The sequence below is a fragment of the Micropterus salmoides genome, unplaced genomic scaffold (assembly GCF_014851395.1).
Source record: "Micropterus salmoides isolate LMB-PRFRI ecotype aquatic unplaced genomic scaffold, ASM1485139v1 Ms_hic_scaffold_2459, whole genome shotgun sequence".
In the NCBI taxonomy this organism is placed as follows: domain Eukaryota; kingdom Metazoa; phylum Chordata; class Actinopteri; order Centrarchiformes; family Centrarchidae; genus Micropterus; species Micropterus salmoides.
Window position 1 is genome coordinate 1 of NW_024041661.1, and position 18,360 is coordinate 18,360.

Here is an 18,360-nt window from a genome sequence, read left to right on the forward strand (position 1 = left end):
TTTCTTGACACTACTGGGACGTCCGGCAGACCTGAGCAGGATGCTGCCTGTTCAGGGATGGTGGATTCAGGACTCTGGACCCTGTCCTGTGTCTGGACTGCAGTCTCAACTCATCTACACACGGTGTTACTGGTGAGGGAGCAGGACGGCCCGTGACAAACCCAGCTGAGAAATCGGTGTCTGTGAAAATATCTGGGTTAAAGGGCCAGATGCCACTGCACTCAAAGCCGCTACGATGTTGCTGCAACCGGTAGCGCTTTGGCCACAAGACTTGAAAGGTCACATATTGACAGGGTGTGTTCTCATCCAGCTGTCTGCTGTCCAGCGGCTGGAGATGATGGGAATAGTGTGGTGGGAAGGAGAGGAGGACAACACCATGTGACCTGCAAAAGTTGATGGCTGCCACGGAAAGGTGTGAATGGTGGTGGTCTAGTAGGAGCAGCACCTTTGACTCCAGGGTCGTCCGGTTGAAGCTGGTGGAACGTGACATGCTGGTGGCTTGAGGACGGCGGATGGACAGTGTTTTGATGTAGCGTAAAAGCGCTTTGAGAGGTTAAGAGGTCGAAAAGACTGAAAGGCGCTATACAAACGGAGCATTTACATTTTGCTACGCTGAAAGAAGGAGGTGAGCCAGTACTTTCCTACCATCTGGGTTCTATCCCATGAAGACGGATATTTGCAGGCACCTAAAGCAGAACAATGATTAATGTGGACATTTTAAGAACTTTACATGATAACAAGTAGTGTGAGTGAAGGTCCCTGAATTTGCAAATAATTATATGTATTTATTTAAATGTATACGTTTCTATATTTATGTATGAATATTATAAACTTTTAATGTAGGCAATGAAGTGTGTGTGTGTGACCTCTTTGGGACTCAGGCCAAATTTTATTCTATATTCTGGAAGCTAAAACAGGAGAAATATGATCTCTTTTCCTGGTTCCTGTCAGAACACGTGCTGCAGCATTCTGGATCAGCTGAAGAGTCTTAATGGACTTTTTCGACAGCCTGATAACAAGGAATTGCAGTAATCCAGCCTATAAGTAACAGATGCATGGACTAGTTTTTCTGCATCATTTTTAGACAGGATGTTCTGATTTTCACAATATTACGTAGGTGAAAAAAGGCGGTCCTTGAAATTTGCTTAATGTGAGACCACTGCCCTGCAACGTCAGTTCAACTTGGAATGTAGGCTTCGGCCCTATGAAATAAATAAATAAATAAAAACTAGGGACATCTACTCTTTCAGTAGTTATCTTTTAGCCATGTTTTTAGTTTTATTTCAGTTAATGAACAATGTTTTTTCAAATCTAGATTTTGTTATTTTGCTCGTCCTTGGCAACGATAATAACCTTGAACAGATGTGATGTGACAGATTACTAAAACTACAGAGGAAACCAGTCAGAGCTCAATAAAGACCTGATGTCAGGAGAAAATGTTTCCTGCTGTTGAACTGTGAATAATAGTGAAGAGAACGTCGTTACTAAAGATCCGTGTGGAGTTTCTTGGAATTTTTGGAATTTCTTTTGAGATCTGATTACTTTAAACCCAGAACTCAAAAGAAACTTCACATGTGGCCCTAATCCTCTTCCGTAGACTTCACTACCTTTATTGTAAGCAACACGTTTCCATTGCTTCTTCAGGCTCACACTGGGAAATTCAATAACATTCATATAAAAATTGGTGTCATGACAAATTGCACTGGTCACATGACCTGCACAGGGTCTACTTAGCACACCAGTAAGAGTTTTTCTGTGCACTTCTGTGTTGTAACACTGTGAGGCAGTGTTAACAGGGGAGCTGCAGCTGATCGCCCTCTGGTGGGCAAACTATGCAACACCCATGACATGAATAAAGGATTTGACTCTAGGTTTCTTTTTAATAGTCATGTATCTGCTGTTATAAACGGCCGATGCCGATTAAATGCAATTAGCTCATGTCGGCCGATAATATCAGCCAGCCGATAAATCGGTCGGGCTGTAGTTATTGTTTTGAACCAGTCTGCCCCTTTTCCTCTGACATCAACAAGGCATTTTCATCCACAAAACTGCCGCTCACTGGATATTTTCTCTTTTTCTGACCATTCTCTGTAAACCCTAGAGATGGTTGTGCGTGTAAATCCCAGCAGAGCAGCAGTTTCTGAAAAACAATCGTGCCACGTTCAAAGTCACTTAAATGCCCTTTCTTCCCCATTCTTATGCTGTTTGAACTCCAGCCGGTTGTCTTGACCACGTCTACATGCCTAAATGCATTGAGCTGCTGCCATGTGACTAGCTGAGTAGCTTTTTCGTTAATAAGCAAACAGGTGTACCTAAAAAGTGGCCAGTATACTGTATATGTGTTTAATTAATCCTAAAATTAATAGATTATAAAGTATCATGAAATGACAACTGTTTATTTTATTGCAAGGAAACATGGGCAACCAATTCTACTCTAGAGACTTAAACCATAGCAACCTTTGCCTAGTTACTGTGATCATCTTACAGCTTTCCTGTGGAATAAACTACAAAAACAACAAACAGCAATTTTCATTCGCAGCATTTTCAAACAAACATCTTTGGATTCACCGTTTTATGTGGTGTATAAACTCAACACAGCCAAAATCTAAAGTGGACCTTACCATGGCCTGATAAATCAAAAGCAGGGTGTCTCTGCGGGGTGGCGATGGTGCAACGGATGAGACGCCTGCCTTTGGTGTGAGAGACCCGGGTTCAATTCCCCACTGTGACCCATCCACCGTTGTCTCTGAGCAAGACACTTAAACCCTAGTTGCTCCAGAGGTGAGCGACCTCTGACATGTATAGCAATTGTAATGGAAAAATCTCACTCGCCCCCAATCACTTCCAGCTAAACTACAGAAAGGGACTTTCTCCTATTTACAGATTATTTGTTGCTAACCATGTTAGCTTTTTGTCCATCCAGACATTTGAAGACTGTGACTCTTTCTGAAGGACTCTTATAGGTAGAAAGATTCACTGCAGGATTCCTGTTATATCCCCACTGGTCAACCTGCTCCTAGGCCGTTCAATACAATAAGGTCCGGCTGCAGACTGTAGCACCGCTCACGCCACGCCCCTCGCTAGACAGTCTGTAATAATGGGCTGTAGCCGCAAAGGTAGCTAATCACTTTGAGTTTGAAGCCATATGATGTTCACCTGCCCTCTCGCTACTCTTTCAGTAGCACTATTACTGTTAAAATCTCACCTTTCACAATTTACTGTTGCGACAGATTTGTGAACAATATTTGAGAGAAATAGGCCTTTTGTGTACATAGAGAAAGTCTTAGATCTTTGATGAATGGGGGCAAAAACAAAAGTGTTGCATTTTATTCAGTGTATTTGATGATGAATATACCTTAATATGTCAGCACTTGTATGTTTATTTCAAATAAACCACCTTAATGTAATTGTGTAATTTATGCTTCCCCTGCAGTAAAAGCTTTATATTGTGTTGATATGTGGTTTTCTAACCCTGTTTGCAAACAAGAAGAACTATAAGTGTGGTGCAGATGGTTTTATCACGCTACATCACGCAGCTCTAAAATGTCGATCATCTTTACGTTTTCTTAACATAGACCATGTTGATATAGTTTCAGTACGTGTACGGCTGTACAAGATATTTAAATATGCAGTAGATATATTTTATGACCCTATTCACAGCCGTACTATTCAAACCAAAAGAACTACTAATATGATGCTAATTTGTATCAAGCTGCGTGGCGCTGCTAGAAGGAATTGTACTTTCAAAGATATTATTGACAGATATTGTGAGTCTGTCCATATGGGTTTAGTCACTTGAGTGAGTTGGGATGATAATGTGGAAAACAGCAAGCAAGATAGATAAATAAATAAATTAACACTAAATGTATGGTCACATTTTTGGTTTAATTTAACATTATCTATTTTGCAGCACTGTGCATGTAAATGTCATGTTGAGTCGACCAAAGTCCTCCAAGGCTTTTAATGAGTCTGTTTCTGTGGCAGCATGAGACTGCCTCTCTAGCCACGTTTCACTACCCGGTGAACGACAGTGGCCTGAAGCCTGTGATGGAGCAACATGGCCCGGTGCTGCCCGAGGACCTGGACTTTATAAAGGAACAGATTGCTGGACCGACCGCTGGACACTAATGCAGCTCAAGGCCAGAAGGTCCGTCCAGTTCTGCCTGTGTGAAATCATCATTGCTCCAACAACCAGTCTGTGTGTTTAGAAAAGTAACTTATAACACCATCCATAAAATATTTAAACTCCCACAGTCTCTTAACTAATCCACTGCTGTTGAAAGTCTGGTAATGGTTCCAACTTGGAACCGGTTCTTGATACCAACCCTATTTCAGATATGATGGTTCCTGACCTTTTAAGGGCTTTTTAGGTGACCAGAAGGATTTTAAATTATATTCTGGATTTTACAGGGAGCCAGTGCAGAGAAGCTGGTGTGAGAAATATGTGATCTCTTTTAGCCAAAAATATCACATTAGAACACCTTAAAACTACTAAATATTTATCAATAAATAACCAGAAATAACAAAGTTATTCAATTTATATATTTATTTATTTATTTTGAGGTCAATAATCAAGAATCCACATATATATGTTTTCTGGTGTGGGAGGAAACTGGAGCACGTGGAGTAACCCCATGGTGGAGAGGGGAGAACATCAAACATCACAGGGCACATAGAAACAAACATCATTCATCACATTCACACTGAAGCACAATTTAGAGTCACCAATTAACCTGCATGTCTTTGGACGGTGGGGGGAAGCCGGAGCACCCGGGGAGAACCGGGACAGACACGGGGAGAACATGTAAACTCCACACAGAGACGAAGACGACCGAGGTTCAAACCCTGGACCTTCTTGCTCTGAGGTGACAGTGCTAACCACTGCACCACTGTGCCGCCCCTCTTTTAGGTAGTGGTTTGGTATTTTTAGGTCAATTCAGAATCTACATAATAAATGTTTTATAATGGGGGGGAACCGGGACAGACACGGGGAGAACATATGAACTCCACACAGAGACGCAGACGACCGAGGTTCAGACCCTGGACCATGGATGACCAAGGTTTGAACCCTGGACCTTCTTGCTCTGAGGTGACAGTGCTAACCACTGCACCACTGTGCCGCCCCTCTTTCAGTTAGTGGTTTGGTATTTTTAGGTCAATCTGAGGAGAAAATCCAACTCCACACAAAAAGAGTCAGGCCCAGGAATCGAACCAGCACCTTTTTGCGTGAGGCTGAAGTTTCATCCATATGCTCGACCGGAGCCAATCCCAGCTGACATTAGGTGGGAGGCCGGGTACAACCTGGATAGGTCGCCAGTCCAACACGGGGCACATAGAAACAAACAACCACTCACACACATTCACACAGGGGAGAAAATCCAACTCCACACAAAAAGAGTCAGGCCCAGGAATCGAACCAGCACCTTTTTGTGTGAGGCTGAAGTTAAATCCATACCCTTTTTTCCCTTGGAAAGCAAAAACAATGTATGTCAGCTTTCCATATAGCTCTTCAGGAGCTGTTCAGGTCTTGAATTTCTTGCTGCAGGGCTGCGTGCTCTCGGTCGACCTTCTGTTTCTCAGCCTGCATTGCGTTGTGTGCACTTTCTAAAGCTCTTTCACTGTTCAGCTTTTCTTTGAGCTTCTGGACCTCTCGTCGAAGGACATCGTTTCTTCGACTCGTGGCATCTTTTTCCGTCGTCAGCGATTTGTACGTGACCTCCAGTTTTTTCACTTGCAGTCTGCCGTACAGCTCTTCAACCTCCAGCTGTAATGTGTGGTTTTGTTGGCTCAAGGCTTCATTTTTTCTTTCATGACAATATTCCTGCCTACCCAAGCTTGTTCCTTTACAACCCTTTTCTCCACCTCCTGCATTTCTTTTTTCAGGATTTTATTTCTGTGCGTTAGATTATTTTTCTCTCCTTTCAGTGAGGCATAAATTGCCTTTGTAACAGTTTTGTTTTCTATCTCCTCACTGCACTGTTGGATTTCTTGATGGAGTTCATCGTTGCGTTGTCTTAAGGCTCCTATCTCCTCTCTCAGCGAACCACACTTGCCTTCATAGTCTTTCATACCTTGAAACTTTGAGTGGAGCGTTGCAAGTGTTTTAAGAAGCTCACTTTGTTCTGCAGAGACAACTTTTTCTTCTGATTTCAGGCCTTTATATTGGTCTTTCATGGCTTTTCTGTTCTGGATCCTACTGGTAAGGTCCTCAACGTCTTTTTGGAGGTCTTCATTTTCTCTGCACATAAATTCCATCTTGTGCAACTTCTCCCTACACATGACACCGAAAATCTTTTGGTCTTCATAGTCTTTGTAGAGCTTCTGGCGTTGTTCTTTCAGTGCTGCGTTCTCCTGGCTGATGGTCACTTTGGAAACTTCCATTTGCTCATTCATTTCCTGCAGAGCCTTTTCATATCGGAGATCTTTGGATATCTCCCGAATCTCTTGGCTCAGGTCGTCATTTTGCTGGCGTATCGCCTCTTTCTCTGCTTTCAGTGTGTCAAACGTTTCATCCAGAGCAGTTAAATTTCTACGCTTTTCTTTGAGCTCCTGGATTTCCTCTTGTATCCTGTAATTTTGGAGCCTCATGGCCTCTGTTTCCTCCTTAATGACAAAATACAATTCCCGCAAAGATGGTTCATTTTGGGGTCTTCTCCTGAGCTCCTGAATTTCTTGTCTCAGCGCCTCGTTTTGCTGGCTTGCTGCTAAGAGCTCTGCTTTGACTTTATCATAGTTCTCCTCAAAGGATTTATCATGTGTCCTATTGTGTAGCTCCTGACGTTCTTTTTCCAAAGCTTCATTGGCGTTCAAAATGGCTTCTTTCGCCACTTGCATAGCGTTGGACATTGCATCCAGTTCTTTTTGAGTTTGGCTATTTGCATGGAGCTCTGCTAGTTGTTTTTTCTCATATTGTCTAGCGTACCTTTGCAGTTGGAGATCTATTCCTTCCAGTTGTTGAATGACTGCATCCAAGTCCACTTTGATTTCTTGGTCAGATATATCTGCTTGTTCTTGGCTGACGTCCATGCCCAGATTGTCAAAGAACATCTCAGAAGGGACCGTTTCCTCGATGCAGCTCATTTTTCTTCTCTCTTAACGACTGTGTTAACCAGCGCTTGTTTTTCTGGGCTCTGTACACGAAGCTCAGTTGTAAATGATTGATTAGACTGAGGAGCTGAATGTGTTTCAGAATGTGTTCACTCTGTGGCTTTGATCTTCAGAATGTGGAAGCAGGCAGTGACATCACTTTCCCCTCAGAACTTTGTTTATGACATCATCAACATTATGACATCGTCTAAATTCTGATCGATAAAGAACAGGAAGTGAGGGAACCTTTCACACAGCATGGTGTTTATGAAATGGTAAAAAGACAGAGGATCAAGTCTGAATCTACACATTTTTATACACAGAACACATCTTCCTGTTGTCTACGTCTTCTCGCATAAGATCAGTCGCTCCCAAAATCTGGCAGCAATACTGTTTTTCCACTGTTTGAACACAAACATCCTCTCGCATTAACCCTTTCTGGTCTGCCCTGTCCAAACCTGGGCCAACGTCCCAGAGAAGTTCACACATCCTAGCAACTTTTCACAACATGCCTCAACACAGAATTAATCATATTTCAAACATCCATCAGTGGTCAATAGCTAGGATCTATCTATCCACAGATTTAAATGCTTTAAAAGTAAAAGTAGTTAATATGATGCACATAATTAAACTTCTTCCTCCCTGTACATCTGTATCTGTGCTTTTTATGTCTTAGTTTCATGCTGGCAGTGAAAGCACCGATGTTTGGGTTGTTTATGGTGGACAGATGATGGCGGTCTGTGTGAATTTGGAAGTTCTTCTGTCTCAAAACACCTGCCTGAAATTAATTATGACACAGCCCTAAGGAAAAAATAACATTTTACAAATCAGTTCTGTCCTTGTGATTAGGTCGTACTCAGTGATTCCTTGCATTTGGACCAGAAGAAATGTAGTAAAAACTGTTCAATGCACGATACTGTAAAAGTGGAAAGTTGGCCAGGAAACGTGAGAGTAGCAAGCCAGCAATTTAGAGATTTATAAAAGTGAAGTTGATTTAATCGAGCAGAGGCCTTTCTTTTCCATTTAGTTCCCAACAGCTCTGTTTCTTAGGAGTTAAGAGTTGTTGTTTTTTTACATTGTAACCTTTTATTTATTTTAACAGCATTTATGATTGTATTTCTAACATGTTTAAGATTCTATAGGGTTCTCCTGGACAAATTTCTTGGCACATGCAGTAAGAAAGCGAGTCCTTCATGTTCATCAGTGTTGTTGTTGGGTTTCTGTAAATAATATCACAGAGTACGGTCTCGACCTGCTCTTTTATGAAAAGTGATATGAGATAACTGTTGTGAATTGGTGCTATATAAATAAAATGTAATTAAAGTGAATTGTACGTCGGTTTACAAGTGAGGCGGCGCCGTAGTAACGGCTGCTTGTTTACTTCAAACTAGAACCTGGATGTTTATGTAGATGTGGTTGTGAGGAAAATAAGTATTTGAACACCCTGCTGTTTTGCAAGTTCACCCACTTAGAAATCATGGAGGGGTCTGAAATTGTCATCGTAGGTGCATGTCCACTGTGAGAGACATAATCTAAACAAAAATATCCAGAAATCACAATGGTCCGTGTATCTTTTGGTCATTTGATTTTCCTTTTAGAAACAGGTATTAAAAAACAAAAAACAAGTGGCTATTTGATTTTTGTTTTAACATACAAACATTAAAATTAAAATACAAAGTATTTCTCTTTTTCAGTGTCAAAAATGAATGAGTGATATTTTAAAAAATAATTTGAGTTTCATTTTCTATTTCAGGTAACAAAAAATAAAATTACTTTAAAAGAGAAAACGAAAAAAGGCTCGTTTGTTCATATCCCGAGACCGGATGTGGTCATTTACGTGACAAGAGCGCCAATGAGGACGGAGCTGTGTCGAAAAAAGCACGTGCTGCCTGTGTAATTGAGCGTGATCAGAGAGCGTGACGCATGGACATGGAACAATACGTTGTTTTCCGAAACAATAAAAGAGTCTGTCTCAGGGAAGAAGACATGACTGCAGAAAAACTAAGTCGCATTTTCCAGGTAAAAAATATATTAAGATATAAGTTAGCTAGCTATGAGCTGTAGCTACTACGTTAGCTAGCTAACTTGTTGATAGATAAGTTTACGTTACATCAAGACCTTCTTTCTTATTTGGCCGTTCACCTATGCTTCAGCCGTAAAAGGCTGACATGCCACACAAAATATCATCATACAAAGATTTTAGTGAGGCTAGCCTAACGTTACCCCCATTAAAGTTAGTGGAGGTGTTGACTAACTTTAGTGGACAGTCAGAAGTAGCTACGCCTCGTTTTGAATTATCTATTATCGTTAACGTTATATGCAACGCTATCTAGTCACTTACAGATTTAACGTTAACATTAGCATTTTAATAAGTTACCTCTCAGTAGTCACTGAAAAATATGAATTGAGAAATGGTTGGAAATAAACACTTGCGGTTATTTGACGTATGAATTTCTTGACAGGTCTCAACTCATAGTCTCTACATGACTGACGACGCAAATGTGGCAATTTTTCCTGGAGCCTCTGGTGTTTTCAGCACATTGGACCTTACTCCAAGAGCTCACTATGAGGTTCACGGTGAGGAGGACGACACCTCATCAGCTTCAAATACCACAGCTCAACGTTTCACGTTCATGCGAACACCTGCGACTACTTCCAGTCCAGCTGCGCAGCGGGCTGCCACAGCCCCCTCCAGAGCCACTGTCTCTAAAACATTAAATAACGGTGATACGATTTATAATTTTAAATGTACAAATTACAGGATTGGAAGTATTAAAAATAGTTAGATATAATTGCAAAACACCTACTTCACATTTGATATGATCAACTTCAGTTGCCATTCTTTCACTCCTTTGTAGTTGTAGTGTAATAGTTGTACATTTCATTTACATTATTCTGAACATTTTAACATTTCCCCCTGACTTTCATAACTTCTGCCCAGAAAGTGGCGGGGGTTGTGTTTTTGCAGTGTCTGTTTGTCAGCAAGCTTATGCAAAATGTTATGAATGTATTTAAATGGAACTTTGTTTATTGTTTGGTCCTGAGCCAAGGAAGAGATGATTACATCCTCACACCAGTCAACCCAAAGATACAACAAGAACAACCTGAGCGCATTTTACAGTTATTGTTGATATACAAAATACATAAGACTATTAACCACTACTAGGATTATGAATGCCGTGTGTCTCGTAACGATTATTTTAATATGATATTCTTCCAGATCGATTTTTCTTGCTGAGGTGGTTGGTGGGAGGTTGAGTCCCAGCAGAATGGTGGTGGTCCGGTTTTTAGAATGTGAGGCTACCCTTCAGGGGATCATCGGAAAAGTGCAAGATGCCATTGGAAGTCATGACCCCGTGGTATTGACTGATGCGCAGGGGAATGCAATTTTGGAGTCTGAAGGAACAACAGGTTACTTTTAAGTCTTTACTTTTGTGATTTAGAATTAGATGGGACACGATAACTCATGATAACTTAACCAACACTAAGTTTTAATGTTTTTCCTGGTTTCATCCCCCACTGTAAAGGGTCACAGTACTGGAAACAAAATGCACGAAAGATTCTTGCTGTACAAGAACAGGGCTTCCAGGAGTTGCAGGGCACCAAAAGGAGGAGAATGAGGTAATCTTAAGTATTAATATTTATCTTATTTGTCCAAAGATTGAAATGCATTGTGTTTCTTTATATTTATCCTTACCTTTGTTGTTCAGACTATTGAAAAAACTTTATTTCAAATCAGCACCTGTTTGCCAACTCTTTGGCCTTTACTGCTTCTGTATTTTAGTGGCTTCTATAGTGTTTGGGACAAAGATTTATTTGGCTACCACTACTAAAACCGCTAAAACACAACCAGTATATATCTATTATGTTTTTTCCTTGTAACAGCCGAAAAGATGAAGATGCTGCAGGCATTGGAGAGGTCACTGAGAAGATAGAAGAGCTTGTGCTGGCATCACAGAGCCTACCAGATGTCACTTCAGCGATCAGAGAGCTCACCAATGTAGCTGCCACTCACAGAGTGATCCAGACTCCTTCCCAGCTACAGAACATCAAGCAAGGGTTCTGCTGTGTTGTTTGTATGAGTAAGTACACAATAGATAGTCATTGTCCCACATGAACATTTATTTTGGATCCATTTTGTGTAGTGTGTTCCAGAAATTGAAATTTCTAAATACACATAAATTATTACGTTCTCTAACCCCGGTCACCTATGTCTCATCCACTACAATCAATTACATGTACTGAAGCGAACCTTTGTGTAACAGCCTATGGTGTAATGATACATTAACAAAGACATTTTAGGCTGAGTAAAAAGAAAACATTGTCACCCAGTACATCAATAACACATTGAGGTTGTATGGACACACACACACACACAGTAACACACAGAATGAATAGTTTTTCTCATTTTGTCTTTTAGAATTCATTGAGGAGCCTTCACAGTCTTCACACAGTGTTGCCGGAGCATTATTGGCTGCAAAACATGTGTGGAACAGTGGCAGGAGACCTCTGTGCAAAATGTAGAGGGAACACTCAGCAGCAACATATCTGTCAGAGGCATTTTCTGTTCTGAGATCCCTTTTTGAAGAGGAGTAACATTTTGCACTTTTACACCCACAAATAGGTAAAAAATCCACGTTGTATTTGAGTTTGTTTTATAGGTTCAAAAATGTGGGTCAGAGCTGTAGTAGTGATGTGAATTTATTTACATGTTTGGGCTGGATGATGCCATATCGATGTTCATTGTTCCTGTTACAAATTTACAGTCTCTAAGTTAAACAGAGCTAATGGCTTTTCACACATTGCGCTGAGTTGTGGAAATAAGACAGAGCAATGCCTGTTTGTATGGAGCAAAGTCATTGTTTACTGCTCTAGAGAACAAGTCTGAAATGTCTGAATATTGCTCTGCAAACTGGTTCTCAACTGTAATCTTGTCCTGTTCAGTTGAAAATGGATCAACTCCAAAAGTTGAATGTCTGGTCAGTGAGATCCCAGCTGTTGGCTGTAAAGGTTGCTGCTTCAGCTGAATGAGGCAACAGCTCCTGTGGGATTGTTTTGGGACACCTCACCTTTACCTGTAAAATAAAGAACATACTGTTGGTCTTGAAACTGATGAATGCCTGTTGTAATTATTGTAATCTTCGAAACACTGTTTTATTTCACCTGGGATTCGGGATGAGCATTCCACGACTCCACCAGCCTTGTAAGACCAATCTCACACAAGCGGCCAGTCAGGTTGGACACACAATATCTCACAAGGCTGTCACTCATGTCTATTTCCTCTTGATCCACCAACTGCAGAAGTGCTGTCTTCAGTGGATAGTTGACACGATTGTTGACTTCAGGCCAGATTCGTTCAATTATATGATTCTGAATTTCCAACAAAGATATGTAATCAGTCAGTTTGTTCTGGTGGGTAAATAAAACATATAGTCTATTCGGGGAAAATGGTCATGCAGAATTCCCAGTAAATCTGTAAATTTACCAACTCAGCAGTCATTATGCACATTGACCGCTGAGCTAGTAAATTTATAGTTTTACCAGGAATTCTGCATAAGGAGCATTTTCCCAAATAGAAAACAAAAATCACAATGCTCATCACATAACGAGAATATAAAGGTTGAATTAAGTCCAGTGTGCTTGCTTCTGCAGTTATTTATTGTTAAGCTATAACCCGATTTTAAAAAGAAACCTGTTCTTGGCGATGGTTAATTTTATATTTAATTGCCCTAAAGCATAGAAATAGTAAAGACAATTTGTCTCATGTATGCAAGAAAACTGCTGCTGAAGCAAGTAGAATAAGAGTGGTAATAATAAAAGTGTATTGCTGAAGCAACCAAACAAAGTATGGAACCCTGTACCCTTGTGGATGAAGTCTGTAAATAAGGCCTTCGCTCCTGATTATGGCGGTGAGATGACAGCAACTCCTGCATGAAGAGCGTCAAATAAAACTCCTTGCCATGATCTACTCGCACCTGGTCCCACATACCATAGGCAAGTACTGCAGAAACTGGATGAAAAAGTCAGTTTTATTTTGTGCAAAACTGCCAACTTAACTGTTTATTTGCAATATAATATGCTTTATAATTAGACGTTCAAAAGTTATTATATAGTTACATATTCTCTGATGCTAGTCATGTGTATACAATTCCTTTAGTGTCCACAATAATACATTGGCTATTACCTGAAAACATCTTCATAGATGGTAAGGTTGTTTTTTATAGGCATTGTAGAATGAGCAACAACCTTTTTGCTGAAGCCATCAATGGCTAAAACATGGGTGACCCCAAACAGCCAGTTTTTCATTTTGGTCCAAATGAACCTTGTGACCCATGTAATCAGCTCGATATGGTATGGGGTTGAGATTGCGGGCACCCTAAGAGAGATAGGAAAACGATGTAACTATTTCACAAAAAATAAAATCCTATTACTCCTATATACACTACATCAGTTGAAGATCTGTCAAAAAAATGAAAATAATTTGTTTTGATTACAGGCTTACTATAAATATCAGTACGTTTTTAATCTTATACAAGTAACTACAGCTAAACAAACAACAACACACACACACACAGCTCATATTTACTCATAAATTCCACATGTTTGATTGTGTAAAATATTAGAGATGAGACAGTAACAGACCTGACGTCTTGCTTCATGGTAAGGCTGATGCATTGTCCTGAGCACTGATCCAACTCTCTGCAGCATGCACTCCTTTCATGGCGAGATACCCCTTCATCATCCTTCTTCCATATGTAGGTCCAGTCTAGAAAATAACATTATTTTCACTTTCCAAAATCATACCAGCTGATGTATATGTATATCATGAAATTAGACAGTGCAGGTTGCGTTTTGTTGTAATGTATCAGTGTTGTGATGATTATGTTGACTGTGAGTATTTATTAATAGTGGAAGGCTGAGGATATTTATTGTGATTTATTTACTATTCGTAATAAACGGGCATAAAAGATGCCAGTCAAATTTGATAAGACATAGAAATGCGGGACATACTGGTGTGTGCATGTTACTGCATGTTCGTTCTCATACGCTCTCTCTCTCTCACACACACACAACCTGTAGCAAAAGGGAAATAAAGCAAGATCATACCTCAGTTAGAGCTTTTGCCACCTCCAACTCCAAATGTGCGTCGGGGAGTCCCATCAAACTAAATCCATTTTCATTGCAAAATCTCCTCACGTTTCTTGCGGAACATCCTCTTGCTCCCCCACTTACTTGTGATATCTGCGCTGAGATTTCTGTGGATGACTGGCCTTGTTTTGCCATGTCTAAAATCATAGCTGAGTAATGTTCTAAAGACATTTTATTCTGGGCTACAACACCGGTACCCTGTCAAATTTGGCGCTCTTGTCACAGAAATGACCACATCCGGTATTAGAATACGAACAAACGAGCCTTTTTCTGTTTCTGTTTTCCGGTGATTTTATTTTTTGTTATTCAAAAAAGAAACTCAAATTATTTTGTATATTTCACTTGTTCATTTTTGACACTGAAAAAGAGAAATACTTTGTATTTTAATTTTAATTTTTGTATATTACAACAAAAATCAAATAGCCACTTGTTTTTTGTTTTTTAATACCTGTTTCTAAAAGGAAAATCAAATGACCAAAAGATACACGGACCCACAATGTATGATTTTTTAACTATTTATTTGTATGATACAGCTGCAGATTTTTTTAGATTATGTCTCTCACAGTGGACATGCACCTACGATGACAATTTCAGACCCCTCCATGATTTCTAAGTGGGAGAACTTGCAAAACAGCAGGGTGTTCAAATACTTATTTTCCTCACTGTATATTCTTAGAATAAGGACTGGTTTTAAATATTTGGTTTTATTATTATTTATGGATTTAGGTTGTTTCAAGATGAGCAAACTTGTATCAAGTAAAGAATAATCATACTTCACTAAAATGGAGTAAAAATTTTACTTAAATTAGTTCAGGCAGGCAACGAAGTTAAGCTCGGCTCACAATCCCAGCACATCAGCTGACAGCTCAGCTGATTAATCTCTTAGCATTCATTGGCAAATTCCATACAAGGTGTCCATTTAAGCTGCCATAGCCCGCCTGCTGTCGCTGCTTGCTCTGCAACAGTGGGTGGGCGTTGGGTCCTTACTCCTGCTCTCTGCCTTGGGCCTTCCATGTATGCACATGGATGGGCAAGGAGGTGCTCTCCCTGCCTTATGGCTTTCCACGGATCAATCATATCTCAAATATCTCAGATCAGCCAATGTTCTCTCAAATAACTGGAAGCTTTTGGGGGTCTGTCGTGCCCAGGTGCTATGGCAGATTTCCCTATCGTAGCTTCAAAACAACTTCAAATAGGGCTATACAGGAACTCCAAGCCTTGTACATCTTTCTGTTTTGTTCATCAATAAATCATTTAAATGTAACGGTTGGGGGCTTTTATAGGTAGGTATGAAGGTCAATCAAATGGTCATTTGTATTATTACTTATTTTTTGAGTAATTGTTTTATTATTTTATTGTCTACTGCTATGTAATCACATAGACCCGTGCTGTTCAAATATGAACAATATGATTTACCATACAATAATTCACCACGTGATCTCATGGTGACGCTTGTGGACTGGAGTCGATAGAGGGAGACAGAAAAAGTGAAGGAAGTTGAAGAAACTGGCGACACATGTGACTTGGAGGAGGTGAGTGTTATATAGGCGATTACAGTCCTGATTCTCACAGAACCTTGTTGAATCGCTTCGTCAAGTCATTAACTCCTAAAGTGGAATAAATAAACAATCTTACCAGTGTTTTGGGATAGTAAGTACAACGACACTTGGGTCTGAGGTATTTATTATGTGTCACATATGTGAATTTGTTAAATATAAAAAAGTAAACGCAGTGTCAACTTTTTATAGCTTAGGCTTTTATTTGCTTCAATCACTGAACTGTTTGTTTGTTTTTTGAACAATGTATTTATTATCAATCACTGAACTTACTCTATATTTGGGACAGGCGTCTATATGGGACCGGCCTTTAATTCCTTTTGCACAAAAGAGAGACACCGTAGAACGAATAAAAGATGAAGATTACTGTAGTTATTTCAACTTGGATGAAATTTAATGAAAAGGTTTTGATTGTTTTGATCAGTGGACCTGGTGGGCTTTAAGACGCTTTATACATCCAGAGAACTTAAATAAAAAACAGAAAAGGCGCCTAATTGAGACCTGCATTCATGTGTTGTGCAGTAGTAGCTTCAACGTATTCCTTTAAGGCGCTCGTCATAATTATGTGTGCAAAAGTGCTTCTTTTTGCCACCGACAGGCTCAGATTGTTATACCAGGTGTCTGACACAATCATAGAAGGGATCCCTATGAGTAACCTTGTTTTAAACCAGAAACAGAAGTCTTGTTAAGGACAATTCTTGCAGTACATTGCAGCCACTGAAGCTAGTTCATGGGAAGCCATCTACTGCACGGATTTCAAAACATTTTGTACCTATTAGTCATATATAGTAAGACCGTCCCTGTGTTTGAGACAAACTGGCTCAGGGAAACAGACATTTTACCTAATGCAAATGTTTGACATAATGTTTCATCAGTTAATTGCAAGCACTTGTTAATACTGCTTATACGTCTGGAACACTAATGTCAGGAAACTGCAGACAAACTTATGTCCATTACAGCTCTGATAATAGTTTTCTCACAATGTTAAATTAATGTGAAATAATTGAAATAACCGCCCAGGTTTGGACAGGGCAGACCAGAAAGGGTTAATGCGAGAGGATGTTTGTGTTCAAACAGTGGAAAAACAGTATTGCTGCCAGATTTTGGGAGCGACTGATTGCTTCTTATGCGAGAAGACGTAGACAACAGGAAGATGTGTTCTGTGTATAAAAATGTGTAGATTCAGACTTGATCCTCTGTCTTTTTACCATTTCATAAACACCATGCTGTGTGAAAGGTTCCCTCACTTCCTGTTCTTTATCGATCAGAATTTAGACGATGTCATAATGTTGATGATGTCATAAACAAAGTTCTGAGGGGAAAGTGATGTCACTGCCTGCTTCCACATTCTGAAGATCAAAGCCACAGAGTGAACACATTCTGAAACACATTCAGCTCCTCAGTCTAATCAATCATTTACAACTGAGCTTCGTGTACAGAGCCCAGAAAAACAAGCGCTGGTTAACACAGTCGTTAAGAGAGAAGAAAAATGAGCTGCATCGAGGAAACGGTCCCTTCTGAGATGTTCTTTGACAATCTGGGCATGGACGTCAGCCAAGAACAAGCAGATATATCTGACCAAGAAATCAAAGTGGACTTGGATGCAGTCATTCAACAACTGGAAGGAATAGATCTCCAGCTGCAAAGGTACGCTAGACAATATGAGAAAAAACAACTAGCAGAGCTCCATGCAAATAGCCAAACTCAAAAAGAACTGGATGCAATGTCCAACGCTATGCAAGTGGCGAAAGAAGCCATTTTGAACGCCAATGAAGCTTTGGAAAAAGAACGTCAGGAGCTACACAATAGGACACATGATAAATCCTTTGAGGAGAACTATGATAAAGTCAAAGCAGAGCTCTTAGCAGCAAGCCAGCAAAACGAGGCGCTGAGACAAGAAATTCAGGAGCTCAGGAGAAGACCCCAAAATGAACCATCTTTGCGGGAATTGTATTTTGTCATTAAGGAGGAAACAGAGGCCATGAGGCTCCAAAATTACAGGATACAAGAGGAAATCCAGGAGCTCAAAGAAAAGCGTAGAAATTTAACTGCTCTGGATGAAACGTTTGACACACTGAAAGCAGAGAAAGAGGCGATACGCCAGCAAAATGACGACCTGAGCCAAGAGATTCGGGAGATATCCAAAGATCTCCGATATGAAAAGGCTCTGCAGGAAATGAATGAGCAAATGGAAGTTTCCAAAGTGACCATCAGCCAGGAGAACGCAGCACTGAAAGAACAACGCCAGAAGCTCTACAAAGACTATGAAGATCAAAAGATTTTCGGTGTCATGTGTAGGGAGAAGTTGCACAAGATGGAATTTATGTGCAGAGAAAATGAAGACCTCCAAAAAGACGTTGAGGACCTTACCAGTAGGATCCAGAACAGAAAAGCCATGAAAGACCAATATAAAGGCCTGAAATCAGAAGAAAAAGTTGTCTCTGCAGAACAAAGTGAGCTTCTTAAAACACTTGCAACGCTCCACTCAAAGTTTCAAGGTATGAAAGACTATGAAGGCAAGTGTGGTTCGCTGAGAGAGGAGATAGGAGCCTTAAGACAACGCAACGAT

At 40.2% G+C, this 18,360-nt stretch overlaps 1 protein-coding gene across 1 annotated transcript; it reads left to right on the top strand.

Moving 5' to 3' along the window:
- Positions 1-16,705: 16,705 nt before the first annotated feature.
- On the top strand, positions 16,706-18,352 carry LOC119918887 (protein Daple-like; the record flags this gene model as incomplete). Its single annotated transcript, XM_038739517.1, has 1 exon — positions 16,706-18,352. A coding segment is annotated over exon 1 (1,072 nt), but the record flags the coding sequence as incomplete, so codon positions are not given.
- Positions 18,353-18,360: the final 8 nt, after the last annotated feature.